General features: G+C 34.5%; 2 protein-coding genes across 2 annotated transcripts; both read right to left on the bottom strand.

The window, feature by feature from the left end:
• Positions 1-2,162: 2,162 nt before the first annotated feature.
• Positions 2,163-2,744, bottom strand: LOC116213679 (cytosolic sulfotransferase 15-like). Its single transcript, XM_031548709.1, has one exon. It carries the CDS (start codon positions 2,742-2,744, stop codon positions 2,163-2,165), a length of 582 nt encoding a protein of 193 aa, XP_031404569.1.
• An 11,309-nt stretch (positions 2,745-14,053) lies between these two features.
• LOC116213678 (cytosolic sulfotransferase 5-like) lies at positions 14,054-15,082 on the bottom strand. Its single transcript, XM_031548707.1, has one exon. The coding sequence runs from the start codon at positions 15,080-15,082 to the stop codon at positions 14,054-14,056; it is 1,029 nt and encodes a 342-aa protein (XP_031404567.1).
• Positions 15,083-17,075: the final 1,993 nt, after the last annotated feature.

Below are 17,075 nucleotides of genomic sequence, written 5' to 3'. Positions count from 1 at the left end.
TTGCCGAAACACTTAGCATTCTTAGATTACGACCGTTGATCATACATCTTATCTTTATAAAAATAAATCATACATTATATTATTATACACATTTCCCGTAATCCAATATATTTACAAAATGCCACAATCTTACTTTCCGACCTTTAAACCCTAAGAGATATAGACGATGGACAGAAACTTTGGCTACAGATATATTCTTCCCTTTTTCATGCATTTTCCCATCTTAAATAATATTCAGTTCTGGAAAAAAAAAATCATATTATTCCATTCGAATGATAAAATTTCGCTGGTTTTCTTTTCTTTAGCTAGAGTATAATTTCGCTGGGTAGGTAGAAGTAGATTGCTTTTTTTTCTATAGGCCAAGATTATTAATTACCTTTCTTAATATTATTCTTTCCTTTTTTATATTACTTAATTTTATATATCATAATCTTCCAATTAATATGTTTCCTTTGTAGGGGGAGATTGCGTATGAAATGTAATATATACATATATGGAATATTATCCAAATCTGACTATCAGACGCATTTATTTATGTTATTAATTAATTATTAACCAGCCCAAATCCCCATCCCAAATCATCAGAGGCAGAGATTCACCAGAAGAAGAAGAAGAAGAAGAAGAAGATGATGATGATGATCATTCACCCATTTGCCTTATGTTTGTTTTTTTGCCTGCTTGCACGATACTATCCTTCCTTATTGTGCATATCGGTTCATCCCTCGCTTATGTCAAAGCATGGCTTACAATTGTTAGAATATCTTGTGAGGATATGGGAGAATCATCGTACTATGTCTCGGTGGCTGTACACAATTTTTCCGTATCCGTGGAAGATACTATATTCCTCGAAAGCATTCACCAAAGCTTAGCGAAGCTGCTGATCGAATCTTTCGTGATACTGTGAGCATGTGCAATCATGCTAGTATATGCGAGTTTATAAATATATAGTTTAATCTGTTGTGATGACGTTTGAATTCATTTCTAGGTCCATCGTTGTGTATGAGGATGTTGCGACTTCGGTAAACTCCCTGGTATTTTTGTAATTAGAAAGTTTGCTTTTTCCTCTTTTTTCTTTTCATATTTCTTCCATCCCTTTCGGTCGATTAATTACTTGTAAATTTATTAAACTAGATTGATCTAGAGAAAGAGAGATTGAGGTTCAGATATTTGACCAAATTGATCGAGAGCAAGAGGTTGAGGTTGATCGAATACTTTGGAAGAAAGTGGTGAGTGTCTTTCTCGACATTAGAGGAGGTGATATGGTCCTTTATAAAGACCATCTTGAGGCACTTCTTTCTCAGAAGCTGCCTCTTCATATTACAAGACTAATTCTTCACGTTGGTTACAACAATTTTCCCTTGCTAGGTTTGTGTTAAAGGTAAATTTAAGTTGTGTTGAAAAATAATTCTATCTTTTTACACTTTTATCCTATGAAAAGTATGTTAATTGCAGGTGGAGTAGTGCATACAATAAGCTGTCTTCAATCATCTACTGAAACAGAATTGGTTAAGGTTTGTCTGTTGTACTCAATTTGTTCACCGGACATATCTGTATATTCTAAATAAATTTTTATTTTGCAGAGAATTAAGGATCCTAACAAAGCTGGACGTCATGTTTCGAATATGTGCACTAATTCGACTCTGAACTGTCGTCCTGACCCAGGTGATGATGTATTATTCCTTGGTCGGTCCCTACAAGCGCAAAGTTCCAATGAACTCCCCTCCCTTTAAGTCTAGCTTACAACTACAGGAGGGAGAATCGCCATCACCATGAAAGATGAACCTTACATCAGCAGATTCTTCAATGTTTCTCGGTTGTTACTTTTTCCCATACCGTGAAGAGGATCTCTACGCTTTTTGCTTGGGCAAGATATCTCATTCCCAAAGACAGCACAAGCCTCCAGATATTTTTAACCCCTTTCCTCTCACAAGTCACAGGTGTACACCAGCACCCCAGCATCTATACATACATACAATATATTCAAATCCTATTGAATCCTTCAACTTTATGAACCTTGTGCCAGTATTAAAATCTTGCTTCGTTGTTTTTGTCAAACTTTGCGTGCACTTAGGCATCAGTATATATCACAATACAATAGTATGAACACGATGCCAAGGCACGTTCTTTCTTCAACCAACAAAGATTAGAAAGATATAGAGAGTTTAGTATGTAACGCCCGCAAAGTGCCAGAAGGAAACGAGTGCATCCTTAGGGTTTCTCCACATGTGCACGATGCGACAGCCATCGTGGCCTCTGGCCGTCTCCGGCAACATGGAGTAGGGAACGTGAGTGCACAGCAGGCGGGGCGAGGGCAGGACCTCCAGGTCCCCGATAGGGGGCCCCCTCAACAGGTTCACCTCCAAGAAAGGCACGCACTCATGCACGCCACTCGTGAGCAGAGGGTGCTCTTTCATACTTGGCTCATAAGATGCTCGGTTCATGATCGAGAAGATCAAGCCTTTGAGCCAAGTCGTGCCGCATTTCGGGGGAGTGGCAAGGAGAACATCGGTTGGCCGAGCTTTGAAGTGCTCCTGTAAGTACATAGATCCTTCAATGATCTTCGAGTCGATCCAACAGCCTTGATACAGGCACGAGTGCTCCCTCATCCATCCCTTTTGCCGAGGAAGGTTTGGGATTATGAGCTCTCTATATCTTTTGTAGATCTGCTCGACTTGTAATTCCTCTTCTTGCTTTGTTTTGTGAGCAAAACATTGTGTAGCTGTGATGAGTAAAGGAGCAGCCATAATTTGGAAGGTCTTTCTATGATATTTAGATATATATATATATATATATACACACACATAAATATATATATATATATGGAAAAAGATATTTTTCGTCACATTTAGTCAATTTTGATTCTATAAGATTTAAAATTACCGAACCAGTCTTACACGTTTGCTTTGCAAAACAATTTCGGTACCATAAGTTTTGAAAAAGATATTTTTGATCTTATAATTTAACTTTCAATTAAAATGTGATCATATAAGTTTTGAAAAAGAAAAATATTTTTTATCTTATAAGTCACGAAGTGTACTAAAATTGCCTTATGAAGCAAACATATAAGACTAATTTGGCACTTTTAAAACTTACAGGATCGAAATTTGCCAAAAACTAAACTTATGGGATCAAAAATGTCTTTTCTTTTTCTCTTTTTTGTCTTAAACTATCTCAGATTTATGGAATGAATTACTATTTGCAGTAGAAAGGCTCGTTAAAGTTATAGTTCCCCGTAAAATGAAATGGAGTTATTTGTTTGATTTCGCACTTGAAAAATATTTTAATAGCTTCTGCTATATATAATAATTGGAATGATAGCCTGTGTGGTACGCACCATCATTAATGATGTTATTATGAAAACCTTTTATTGTGGCATTTAAACTAATATATGATAGTTAATGGGAAAAAATTATATGAGAGATTAATCATTTGTAAATTAATAGGATAATTAATGTTCTGTAGTCGGCGAAAATTAAATTGAAACAATTAATGAAACTAGTCATCCTTCTCCTTGAATAAATAAGGGATTTAATTTGGAAACCATTTAAAATGGTTCCCCAAATCCCTTCAACTATGGAGAAAGTGTTCTTTATTTTAATTATGTAATAATAATATGTTTTCTTTTCACAATTTTCTAATTTTATATAATAAAAAAATTCAAGAAAGTGAATTTCTTTATGAAAGTAAACATGGCCTAAGTTTCTTCCTTTCACATGCAACGAAGGAATAAAGAATTTATTGGGTGATATGGGAATTGTGCAAGCTCCGTCCGATGGACAAAACTAATTTTCAACGAGAATATCTCCGGTCTGGAGGGGAATACTCTTGTTCTACCAATAGTGTTGCTTATTGCTCCTTTACTTTCAAATCAAAATCTCATATATATACACTTAGACTAAGATCAAAGTTTTATCTTATATACTCGAGGAGATCCTATTACATGACCAGCTTTCGGTACGTCTGTTGCAATTTTGATTGCCCAATAACCAATTTGGTCCGAAGGTAAGGAATAATCAGTTACTCCAAAGGATGCGGTCAATACGGTTCCGCGGTTGCCCTTATATAAGATGTCCTTTTTTATAAGGATATAAGGACAATTAATGATGGCGGTTATGTGGACACGGTTAGGTTGGCTAGCACGATCTCTACGGACATGACAATCTGTTTGACACATCCAATAAGTCGGGGGATTGCGGGAAAAAGGGTTGGTGGCTTGTCTATCTTTGTTGCCCTTTCGACCCTTAAGTAGAGGAAAAGAGGGAATTCTGTGTAAATAGTTAATTAGGAGAAGATTAATCTATTTTTGAGTTATTGTTGGTCTAACCGGGGAGGGAAGACAATTTGTTTAATTCTGTTTCTTCAGCAAAGCACCAAAAATTTTGTTGAGTGAGCCTGTTTGGTTAAAGAAAATTTTTTAACTCAACTCTACTCCACTTTAACTTCACTTTGTTTCAATTCAACAACACAATTATTAATTTTTTAATTTTTTTTCAATTTTTTTAACCATTCAATTCAATTTTTAATACTAAATTCTCTAAATTATTCATTACTTTTTTCATAATTCAACAATATAATTATTATTTCCTCTCAACTATTCATTACTTGTTCACACTTTTTCTCATAATTCAACAATACAATCATTATAAATCAATTGAAATCAAGACTCAACTCATAATTCATCCATGACATGATCTGTTCAATAAGGGCCGCAGTTCGAATATTGATTTGTATGATTTTAAGTCTCCCAATCTTCCATCCATTTCAGTTTGCAGTACGAAATTTGATCGTGTTACTGAACTAGAACGTAGGTGTCAAACAAGACCTCGGAGTATTCCACAATGATATCTGATCCCGACTGATCACCATCTATAATACATTGGTAGTATATTGGGCAGAAAAAACTGAAAGCAATGAAAACCAATGGAAGAGAACTGGCTCGACGTTCTAGTCAGTCCACATATGAGCTTTCCTCCCGATAGGTGGGTCGCATCGACACCTCCTAATCCCTTGCCAGTATGCTTTTAATCACTCTAGTGATCGGGGAGCAACAAACCCTGCCTGGTTGTGTACTTTTTGCATAGTTTGTGTAGATTTTGGTTTTCCTCTCCGGTTTGGGGTCAGGCAACGAGCATACACTGATCAGGTTGTTGTATTATTATTAGAAATTCTATTTTGTTACACTAGATCAATGGACCTCCTTATGTAATCGAAAAAATAAAATAAATAAAATAAAATGGTAAAAAAAACGAAGTACTCCTCCAAAGTTTGATATTTTATTTATGCATATCGAATAGATAAGAGACTGATTGAAAGGACACATCTAAAATATTTTACGGTGCGCTTGATTGCATCTATAGCTATGTCAAATAAAAATTATCCTCCCATACGTACTTCTTCAACTATGGGGTCGGTGAAATTTTTGCCCCCTAAAAATTAAGGCAGGTGATCACAAAGTCGGGAATGGAGCTCGCATGGCAAGTAAATATTCAAAGTGGACTAGCAGGTGCTAATATTAAGTTGTGCCTTGCAAATTCCATCACCATATGGAATTAATTTGCAATACGTATACTTACATGCTATCATTAGATTTTCCGCAACAAGTTTTTTGACACCGTTGCTAGGACTGATTCTTTACTCTTGCTAATATTAAGATCAGACAATTCACTCTTAGTTCAGATTTTTTTTTTCCTTTTATTTTGATAATATTAAGTTCAGCCTAGCAATTCCATCACAGATGGAATTAATTTGCTGGTTCACCGGATATTCATATTTTCTAGACTACATTTATAAGTTTAGAGAAAGTATATAGATCTTTGGTCCCATCCAACGTCCATAACTCGCTAAATATTACAGTGTCATAGCACAATTGATACATAAAGGTGGCGGCATTCTCTTAGTTTCGAGCATCGATTGCAGACGAAATCTTATAGAATTTTCACCAATGTGTATATATATATATATATATATATATATAGGGAAAAAGACATTTTTTGTCTTATAAGTTTAGCCTTCGGTCAATTTTGATTCTCTAAATTTTAAAAGTGCCGAATTAATACTATATGTTTACTTCGTAAGGAAATTTTGATCAATTTCATGACTTATATGACCAAAAATGCCTTTCTTTTTCAAAACTTATGGGATTACATTTTAAATGAAAGCTAACTTATATGATCAAAAATGTCTTTTTGAAAACTTATAGGACCATAATTGTCTTATGGAACAAATGTATAAGACTGATTTGATAACTTTAAATCATATAACATCAAAATTGACTGAATACTAAACTCATAAAACGAAAAATATCTTTTTCCCGAAAAAGAAAGTAACATTTACGGGAATTTATGAGCCCATATACCATGAACTACTCATGTTTATGGGCCTAGCCCAGTCCACTAGTGAGCCAAAATAAGTAATTAAATGATATCTTTGCCTCCAATAGGTCTCTTGCGTAAACAGGTTATAGGCCCTTTTTCCTGTGTAGCTTTCTGGAAAAGCCCAATAATACTAGAAAATGAGCATTTTAATCAGCTCCTTGGTCGGATGCCATGAAGGAGATAGGAAAGGCTCTATCGAGGATAACCCGCATCACGAGCGAAGGAAATTCGCCGAACTGAGAGCTGCCGGAGAAACACCTTTCAGGAGCTTTTATTGAGCGAGCTCAAGGAAGTATAGCCTCATTTATAAGAACATGTAGGAAGACTGCCTTTTCCAATCCTGCCATATTTTTACTTCTTTTTTTTTTTTTTTTTCATTTTTATAGTTTCCACTGTTGTTTTTACTCTTAACTTTATATAAGTGTAATCAGCATACAGACCGGTATGTTGTTTCGTTCACAAATTCTACAATCCCCCGTAAGTGTCAAATTTTTTTAATTGAGTTTCATATATGTATTTGTGCCTTTATATGAATCTTTTTTTTTTAATTGTGTTAAATGATAGATTTTTTTTGCGTATTATATAATTATCGTTATATATGTTCTTTAGTTTTAGTTCAAGTATACACGCAATCCACAAATACTTTTGTATTACATATTTATGCTTACAAACATAAGTGTTTTATTCTTTTTTTAATTACTTTAAAAGATCATTATAAACATTAGGCCTGATTATTCTATAGATGGGAAGAAGACACCCACATTTTGAGACCGACACAAAGGACTGGTATGAACAAAATCAATTCTTTACATAAAACTCTTGTACGACAGAGTAGAAAATGATCCTAAAGACATTTCATATAACTACATTTCAACGAGTGGTATCCAGTATCCACATGAATCTCAACTATGGAAATTAAGGATTTGAAAGTCGGATGCTTTTGGTATGTTATATTAATTGCCAATTTATCACACAGCTTTTGCTTCATGATTTTTCATAAGATGTATGCCGAACCATATCTACCGTAAGATAATTTTTCCAATCCCGGACCTGATCTCGCTCTTCCCAAAGAACTTCTTGTACTAATTAAAAGGATGATTCAAGTGATTCGACACATGTATTTCTTTAATCAAAATTGCAAATTCAAGTCTTGTGAACGGAGAAAGTTCATTAATTGAGACTACTTTAAACCATTAGTAGGTCGACCCGACTCGAAAAGGGATTAACAAGATCCTTTGACATTTTGAATACCAAGATATACACTTAAAAAAAAAATTTCCTGAAACATAAGACATTACTGTCATTCGTGTCTTGTGTATTTATTTGTTAATTGGCAGCTCCACTAGGTAGGCTGCCCATTAAATTTTGTTCTTCTTTCCTTTCTTTTATTAAGAAGAGCGCCCATGCATTCGACGTGCATTAATGCATGGATGCTCTTCTCGATAGATATATTCTTCTAAAAATTGTTCGTATCGGGTACCACAGTTTTGCATGTGCTCTTTGGACTTACCTTGGGCAACCTAACCTTCAGTCATGGGGCGGCATGCGGCCGTTGATGAGGGGCCTCGGCACCCATACGAGGTTGTAGGGCATGGGTGCATCACCTGCCAGCTACATCCCCAACCTACGTCACCCTCGAGGGCTTCAAATGACCTTGCTCTGGGTAGTGTGGTCGGCCGAGGGTGCGGGCCTCACGACCTCAAGTGAGATCGATTTGACTCTACCCTTTCTCTGGTAAAACTTTCGGGGAGCTTATAAGTAATTAATGGGACGGATCAAGATCTATATAGTTTCTCTATGCTTATCAAGATTATCAAGCAAATATGAATATATATCTGGTAACAACGGCAAATTAATTCCATCTGGTGATGGAGTACGAGCTTCCACCTTTGAAAGGCACAACTTAGCACCGGCTAGTCCATTTCAAATATTAATTTCCCGAGTCTAGATTGTCATATATGCAAGGTCCAATCTCTATCTTGTTATCGCCTTGCCATAATATTTAGGGGGCAAAGGTTCCCCGATCCCATAGTTGAAGTCATTGGAGGATAATTTTGATTCGATTTTTATAAAGCGCACCATAATTATTTTAGGTGTGTTCTTGTAATCAGTCGCTAATCTATTCCATATGTGTAGTTAAAATAACAAATTTTGGAATACTTTTTTTTCTTACCATTTTATTTAATCTTATTGGGATTTTTTTTTTGAGGGGTGAGGTGGTTTAGACTGACAGTTGATTTTGTTTTTTATATCTCATCTATAATATAATTAGCAATAGCAATGATGTTCTTATCAAAAATGGGTATAGCACAGTGGTGTACGTCATCGTTCGATAACCAAGAGTTTTCAGGTTCGATATTTAGTGGGACTATCTATATCCCTTTATTAGTTATTAGGATTTTCATTTCATTATATTAAGGTATAATTAAAAAAATGTTATGTTCTTGTTCCTTAAATTAAGAATTTCCATTATTATTGAAAAAGGAATGCAGTCCAATGGCATACTCTCTCGGCTAATAACCAAAGGGTTTCAAATTCGATATCATTAATGAGATTACATGTATTCATTTATTTAATTTTTTAAAAATTTCCTTATATCAGGCTTATGTGCCAATTTTGTAACAAAAAAGAATCCCTTATTTAAGGTAATTAATGAAACTACAACCAAACTGAATTAGTGAAATTCACTAAACTTCCAAATATCAGTATCAACTGGTGCACACAGGATAAAATTAATGAACTGCAATCCACAAAAAAAAGAAGAAATTAATGAATTGCATGCTTTTGACATGATATTTTCGATCACAATGGAGGCTTATGAGTCTAATACAACGAAATAGAAATCATAATAACTAATAAAGTGGTACAAATATCTCATAACGAGTATCGAACTTGAAACCTCTTAGTTACTTGAATCTTCTTGGTTCCAGTAAATTATTATTCGACTTATTATAATTAAAAATAATTGCCTTATTCACCCAAGAAAAATAATTCTCTTAGACCATTTCCAATGCATGTCTCTCCCCGAAGTCTCCAAAGTGGTTCTTACGGCTGCCACATAGGCACCACGTCAAACAGAGTCACGCTTAAGAAAATGAGAGACATTCCACTCTAATGCAAGTCTCTCTTTCCAAATCTCTAATCATATTATATTAATTAAATGAATTAAACATAATTTAAAAATACATAAAATACAAAAATTATTTAAATGAATAATAAAAAATTATTTAAATTAATTAAAATTATCCAAATAAGATTTTTTAAATTTTTTTTGGATTTTTTAAATTTAAAAAAAATTAGAAAAAAGAAAAAAGAAAAAGAAAAGGGAAGAAATAAAAAGAAAATGAGAAGATTCGAACCAAAGACAACAAGGTGAAGGGAGGGGAGCTTTCCACCAAGTTATTCCTATGTTTTGCATTTTGTAACCTTTATTTAAATTTAAAAAAAAAAAGAAAAAAAAAAAGAAAGAAAGAGATAGCCACTGACGTGTGGGGACGGCCCCCAAGAAATGCCTTTGCATAGAGAAGCGTGCGCCTTCTTGGCCAGCTGGCCAAGGGAGACGACCTCTCCACTTGCGGCGGAGATGGTCTTAGCACCAACTTTGTTTTCTTATTGTTTTTTATTTTTTTAAGTTTAGTATCACCATTAACGCCATGGTGCAAAAAAAACTTTAAATACCATATTATTATTATAATCTTCCTATTTGAGTTTAATAATGAGGCTGGGCACTTCTTTTTCTTTTTTTTTTTTGGTCACGAGAACCTCGTGAACTTAATATGATAAAATAAAATTTTTAATAGTTAATAAATAGACAGATATAATCTCATTGAATATCGAATTTAAAATTTTTTATTTATCAGGTAAGAGTGTGCGCTGCTGTAATATATTCTCTTTTGATGGCTAGACACTTCTTTTAAGTGTGCATATATATTACCTTAGTCAGAAGTCTAAAATAGATCCAAACCAAGGTTCGAATCATTTTAGACCACTCTAATGGGTAAAAGACTCTTTCATTAATCCTTAAATTTTTCCATTTACAAGACTCGAAATCGAGAAATCTTGTTTAAAGGAAATACGGTGGTGCAGCCACGGGCTTTTACAGGTTGGAGAAAAGGAAATATCATTTCCAGTTTGTACATTATTGTTCAATTTGTGGCCAAAAAATTATTGATCAATTTATTCTAATTAGCTTTTGATTCCCTTGGACCAGACTTCAGTGGAACTTTGCATAAGGATGCACATCGGATTATATGGAGAATTTGGCTCTCTTTCACTTTCTTTCTGCCTGATAAGATCCAACGATTATTAAGTAAGATGCATGGTGCGTAGAATTTCCCCATTTTTACTTGTGTCTTTTCTTCGATTGAACTTGTTGTCGCTTTACTCATTAAAAATGTGAAAATAACTTATTCGAATAGTCTTTTATTGTGAATTTATCAAGCATATGTCTTAAAACCTTACTATGCGTCTTGATTTTTCACCCTTGTTTGCACGTGTAGGAGATCAGCTAGCACGTCTAAGGATTTCGTACAGTCATATATGACACGCATACTATTAGGGCACCATGCATGCGTAAAGTCATATTTGATTACCGCGAGCGATTTATTGTATATTAATTGCTTATGCCTTATCATATTTAGCTTGATTTTCCGACATGAGTGTGCGAATGCAACATCCAGTTTTATAACATCAAGAGCATCGACCTTAGTCGATTGATCATATATTAAAACCCTATGACCTTCATAAAACCACTTTTTCCTCTTTGCTACCAAAATTGTAAAACTATTCATCTTCATCCACATTAGTAAAGCTATAATGGTAATTTCATCTAATTATAAATTAATTATATTTTTTAATTTACATTTTATATAATTATTGGGGTGATTATTATATTATTCATTTGCAAACTAATTTACATTTTTTAAACTTCGTTTATTTAAATTTACATTTTATTTAATTACTATAGTGTAATTAATAATAATTTTCAATCGGGTGTCAATTTTTAAGTTTTAGAAATAAAAATAGTATAAAGTAAGTGAAAAATAAATTGGTAAGAACTAAATATTATGAGATTTAACTTAAAACATCAATTCTTAACGGGATTCAAGGAATTTCAATTTCAATTAATTATTCTTAGTTTTTAAAACTAAGAAAGATAAAAATTTAAATAAAATTTCAACAAAGTCCATTGTATGTTCACTTATATAAGCATTTCAATTATTTCGTAGAGATTAAACATTGAAAATAGAAATAATTTTATTATAAATAAATAAAGTCCTAAATAATTTAATTAATTTCAACTATCTTAAGAATGAAATGTTAACTTAAATAGTGAACATTTAGCCGGGATCAATGAGATAAATAAAAAATAATATAAGATCCTGATCAATACCTAAATATGCATTTACATAAGTATTGTAGCCTTTCATATAGTAGAATTGTGAAAATAAGGAATAACTTTTTCTATAACGACTCATCATAAAAAGCAAACTTGATTTATCAAATAAATCTTAAAGTGCATGCTAAACTTCATGTGTTGCCGTTAAAAATTTCATCCAATTTAAATTAACGATAACAAATATTGCACAGTGACTACATATTATATTATGTATAACTAATATCATCGATTTACAATATGTAATTATTTTAAATTTGGCTATAAAGTTTACAAATCTGCTTATTAAATTGATATTGCATTGTATTTTTAAAGTCTATGGATCAAATCTTATTTTCATACGCAAAAAGGTTCAATAAATTTTCAAATCAAAATTATCCGTGTAACACACACATGGGTAGAGAAAACTAGCGATCTGATATTCAGCCTTCTGTTTAGATCTTCTTTTTTATGACTGACAAAAAAGAAAAAGATTAGGTAGGTACAAATTAATTATATCGAGGACATACATATCATGTACTACGACGACCAAGGGAATTTTAGCCACAAAACTAAACTTTTGATACATGCCTGTGACTCATAGGGAAATTCTAATTCCGTGTGACCGTGACATATTTAGTATTTTAGTTCAAATGCATAATATTTTAGTTAAATTGTTTAGTATTTTGGTATTTGTGATGGATTATACAAAATATTAAATACTTCAATCGTAATACTAAATATTTAAATTGAAAGCAGAAGTAAAAAGTAATTGTAGTAATCATGATTACTAAAAATATTAAACACTTGAGTTGAAGTATTAAATGCTTGAACTGGAAGTATTAAACGTATCACAGTGACACTGAGTCATATTAACAAAACTCTAATTTATATAGTAGAATTAATTTAAATTCTTACAAATTATTTGTCCTGCTTTTTGAATGCAAAGATACTAATTAAAAAGTTATAAGATCAATTTCTTATAACATTTCCTTTTCAGTAGATAAGGTAGAATCGATTTTGAACTTTTGCCGGACACAATATCGGTAAGATTTTTTTTTTTCGGTTAGCAAGAATTTATTAATCTAAATTTTGGAGAACTCCTCTCATTTCCTGTAAAGGGAAAAAACTTCTCTTTTCTTCAGTGTACAAAACTAAAGCAAAATGAATTGGTAACATTGGTGTATAGAAAACATTTATTAGGCCAGAGATTTGTCCAACTAGTGATAATCGAAACTAAGGCGTTTGGGTCGAGGACGATGGCATTGTATCATAGGCATCCGTCAATAAATTAAATTTTTACGCTCCCCAATCCACCCACCCCCCCTCCCCCGGGGCGGCCAAAAAAGAAAAAATTACAATCCTCCAAACTCAAAACTTATAATTCTTCTATAAACTCCTCTTCTTCTTTTTTTCCTTTCTTTTTACTAATCCGAGGTGGCCATTCTTCACCCGACTAATTATGGGAGCTCCGTGAAACCCCGACAGCGCATAGAATGAGTAATCACGCCAAAAGCCCTCCGATTGCTCCAAGGGATTTCGAACCCGGGATCGAGTGGATACGTGAGCTCCTTTTTAACCACTAGGTCGAACCCCTTAGAGTTATTCTTCTACAAACTCATAGCGTTACGTTTGGATTGCTATAATGCAATTGACTAGTAATGGAATAGATGTACGATAAGAATTAATGGGGATTTGAGTTGGAACGTGGGGAAATTTTTTATTATTTGGTTGGAGGTAATAGAGATGGGGGAATTGAGATTATTTATTTGCTTAATTAGAGCAAAACATATTATCAAAGGTAAAAAAAAAAAAAAACCCATGCTATTATTATTAGAATCATATAAATATAATAAGCATTTTACTTAATAAATAAATAAAGTTGTTCTTCCCCAGGGGCATGGCTGGCTCTGCGGCACCAGAGAAAACCTAGCCAGGGAACTTGCCAGCCCAGGGCTAGTCGAACCAGGGCTCAGGGGGCCATTTCATTATTAATTTCGATCATCCCCTTGTGTTGGGGGTTTTCATATACCATTAGGGAAGCCATTATGCCCTTAGTACATCTTCGAGATGAGGATGCACAATCCGGACTTATTACATCAAGATCGACTTCAGTCAAATATCGATCATACATTAAAGTCACATTTATATTACTAGGACGAGCTATTAGTAATTACCTTAAAAAAAAGAAGATAAAATTAATAACTTTGAGCTCTCACACTTGGTCTAACTGCGGATACAACTGGGTGACATAAGTCTCAATCCTGAAAGGGATTTTAAGTGGAACTCGGATGATTATGGTCTCTTATATTTCCAATCCAGTGCCGTTGAACTTTACCTTAGTAATCTCTTCGAGGCGCCGAATCATATCATCCGTCAGAAGATTCTTCGAGTCTCCAACCTCGCCTTTCCTGAAGAAGTCTTTATAACTCGGACGTCCTCCGTGAAAGTTCCCTTTTTCGGCGACCTCAGCTTTGCTCATGCTCTCAAAGCTACATAGAGCGAGGATCTCGTCCACGACGCCCCTCTCCTCCTCCTCCACGGTGACGGGCTGCCCCAAGAACTCGGCTAGTTTTTTTACGAGGTGTTTTGGATCCCTCTTCATGTCTTCGTACTTTAGGAACAATACCTTGTCAGGGTACTCTTGACTTGCTTTCCAATAGCCTAAGATTTGATCCCAGAAAGGTCCATAAGGAGACACCCCTTGGGAGAACAAGTCGAATGCTTCACAAAGCGAAAGTTCTGACAGTTGAGCCTTCCGTCTCCATCCGGTCACGAAGTGCCAGAAAGAAACAAATGCGTCTCTCGGGTTTCTCCACATATGCACGATGCGACAGCCGTTAGGGCCTCTGGCTGATTCAGGCAGCATGGCGTAGGGAACGTGAGTGCTTAGCAGGCGTGGCGAGGATAGGATCTCCGTGTCCCCAATAGGGAGATCCGTGAACAGGTGCACCTCCAAGAAAGGCATGCACTCATGCACGCCGGCTGTAAGCAGGGGGTGGTCTTTCGCACTTGCATTGTAACATGTTCGGTTGATGATCGAGAAGATCAAGCCTTTGAGCCAGGTTGTGCCACACTTGGGGGCAGTGGCTAGGAGAACATCGGCCGGCCGAGGTTTAAAGTGTTCCTGGAGGTACATGACACCTTCTACGATCGTCGTCTCAAACCAATAGTCTTGGTGCATGTACAAGTGCTCGCTCATCCATCCCTTTTGCCGTGGAAGGGTTGGGACTATGAGCTGTCTATACCTTTTGTAGGTCTCCTCCACTTGCTTCTCCTCTTCCTTAGGTTTAGGCACAAAGCATTGTGTGGCAGTGATTAGTGGAGTTGCCATAATTTTGGGAGGAATTCTATGAGAGACTTGTTGATTTGTACAGAAAGAAAATTGCCATTTTTATAGCAATCTTTTGCTATGAAACATTTATGACACTCACTCAAAGTTAGGTGGGTATGATCAACGTGGGTTGGGTCAAACAGTTCAATATTTGTTTCGTTTGAGCAAGATCTTGGGTTTGAATTCTTATAAATGCAGAAAATCCACGCTATGAAGGTTTTAACCCTTAGTGGGCCGACCCGGCTCGGCTGGATTAGTCGGGGTCCAATTGAGCTTTCAGATATCATGGTTCACATCGAAAAAAAGTTAGGTGGGTATATAATTAATTACGTATTCACCCTAAAATATATATAATTAACTAGTTGAATGGCTCATGCGATACCCAAATTTTATTTTTGAATACTAAATCTAACAATATTTCTTAAAGCAATATCTTAACTTAATCATTTTGATCTTTCATATTTTTGTTTTTTTCATTATCCTGTTTATTTTTATATGTATAAAATATAAAAGTATTTGAAAGTAATTATAAAAATATCTAAGGGTCCGTATGATAATAGAGTTGAGTTTCTAAATTTAATTCAATTCCCATTGAAATAGGTAAAAGACAAATAAATATATTGATGAAAAAGTATTTATATATATTTAAGTGGAGCTGTAATAATAGGGTTAAGGAAGAAGATAAAAAAAGTAATGATTATATTTTGAATTATGAAAAAAGTAATGAATAGTTGAGAAAAAAATTATTAAAAAATTAAATTGAATAGTAGTTAAGATAAGAAAAATGAAAAAATCAATGATTGTGTTGTTGAATTAAAGAAAAAGTAAAGTGAAATGGAATGGAGTAAAGTGAAGTAGAAAATATTTTCACTCTAAAACCAAACCGTCCATAAAAATTGCTGTTAATTTGTCATTATCGCCATTTACGTGAACTCAATTGCATCACATGTAAGGTTGTCAGAATCACGATTCTATCTAGAATCCTCAAGGGTCGTAGAATCGTGAAATGTAGAATCGAATCGTGAATCGTAAAATTATACCTGTAATTAAAAAAAAACATATATATATATATATATATATACACACACACCAAATCCATGTTAAAGATAGTATAAGTAAATATCAAATGATAAATCTTGTTACTTCCTACGTCATTCGTCAAAATCAGATGGTGCTTAGTCTTCACAAGAGAACGCTCCCACTGTAACAACCTTCACTGAAAATCGATACAGTATTGTAGTCACGGATCCTATAGGCGAAACTGTTTTTCCTCCCTTATTTCTTCTTGATCTGTCCCTTCTTGGAATCATCTTTCTCTGCACCTATAAAAGTCGAAAAAAATTCCAGCCAAAATCATCTTAAACCAAACGACAATCAGGAACCGGTCGGAACTCAATTGAAAGTAGCTCTATAAATTTTTCAAGTCCCTATCACTTACAACCAGTAGACAAGTTTCAAACTTTTCATAAAATAAGATAACCAACGAGCGCTACTGTCGCACAATGAGAGAGATGATGTGGGAGAGAGAGAGGAGGCATACTAGGTCTACGGGGAGGAGAGGGGTCTTCGTCTTGCTCATCATCAGAGAAAGAAGTGTTGTGGATTAAGGAGCTGAAGGGTTTAGACAGAGATGAATGTCTCTATGGTTGTCTCAACCAGGATCGTAGATTTAACCATGATTCTACCTTTCCGATTCATGCCATGGAATTAGAATCGCTAGCCACCCCTCAAATCATAGAATCGTAAAATTATACGATTCGAATCGTGATTCTAACAACCATGATCGCATGTATTACAAATATAATTTAACCGCGATAAGCCGATATAGACAAGGAATAGGCCAAACCCATCTCTCTCGCAGTATTGTCGAGCAGAATTTAGTCAGAGAAATGCCATATGCCAATTTGTTGCTTTTGGTTCATAGTGGGAATGGAAATTCGACGGGTGGGTCCTTAAGTAATTGAAAACAGATGGGACTTCTTTAATAAAGCGA

The sequence above is a fragment of the Punica granatum genome, chromosome 7, assembly GCF_007655135.1.
Source record: "Punica granatum isolate Tunisia-2019 chromosome 7, ASM765513v2, whole genome shotgun sequence".
Taxonomy (NCBI): Eukaryota; Viridiplantae; Streptophyta; class Magnoliopsida; order Myrtales; family Lythraceae; genus Punica; species Punica granatum.
Note: the sequence above shows the minus strand (reverse complement) of the source record. Positions and strands in the feature narration are given on the sequence as shown.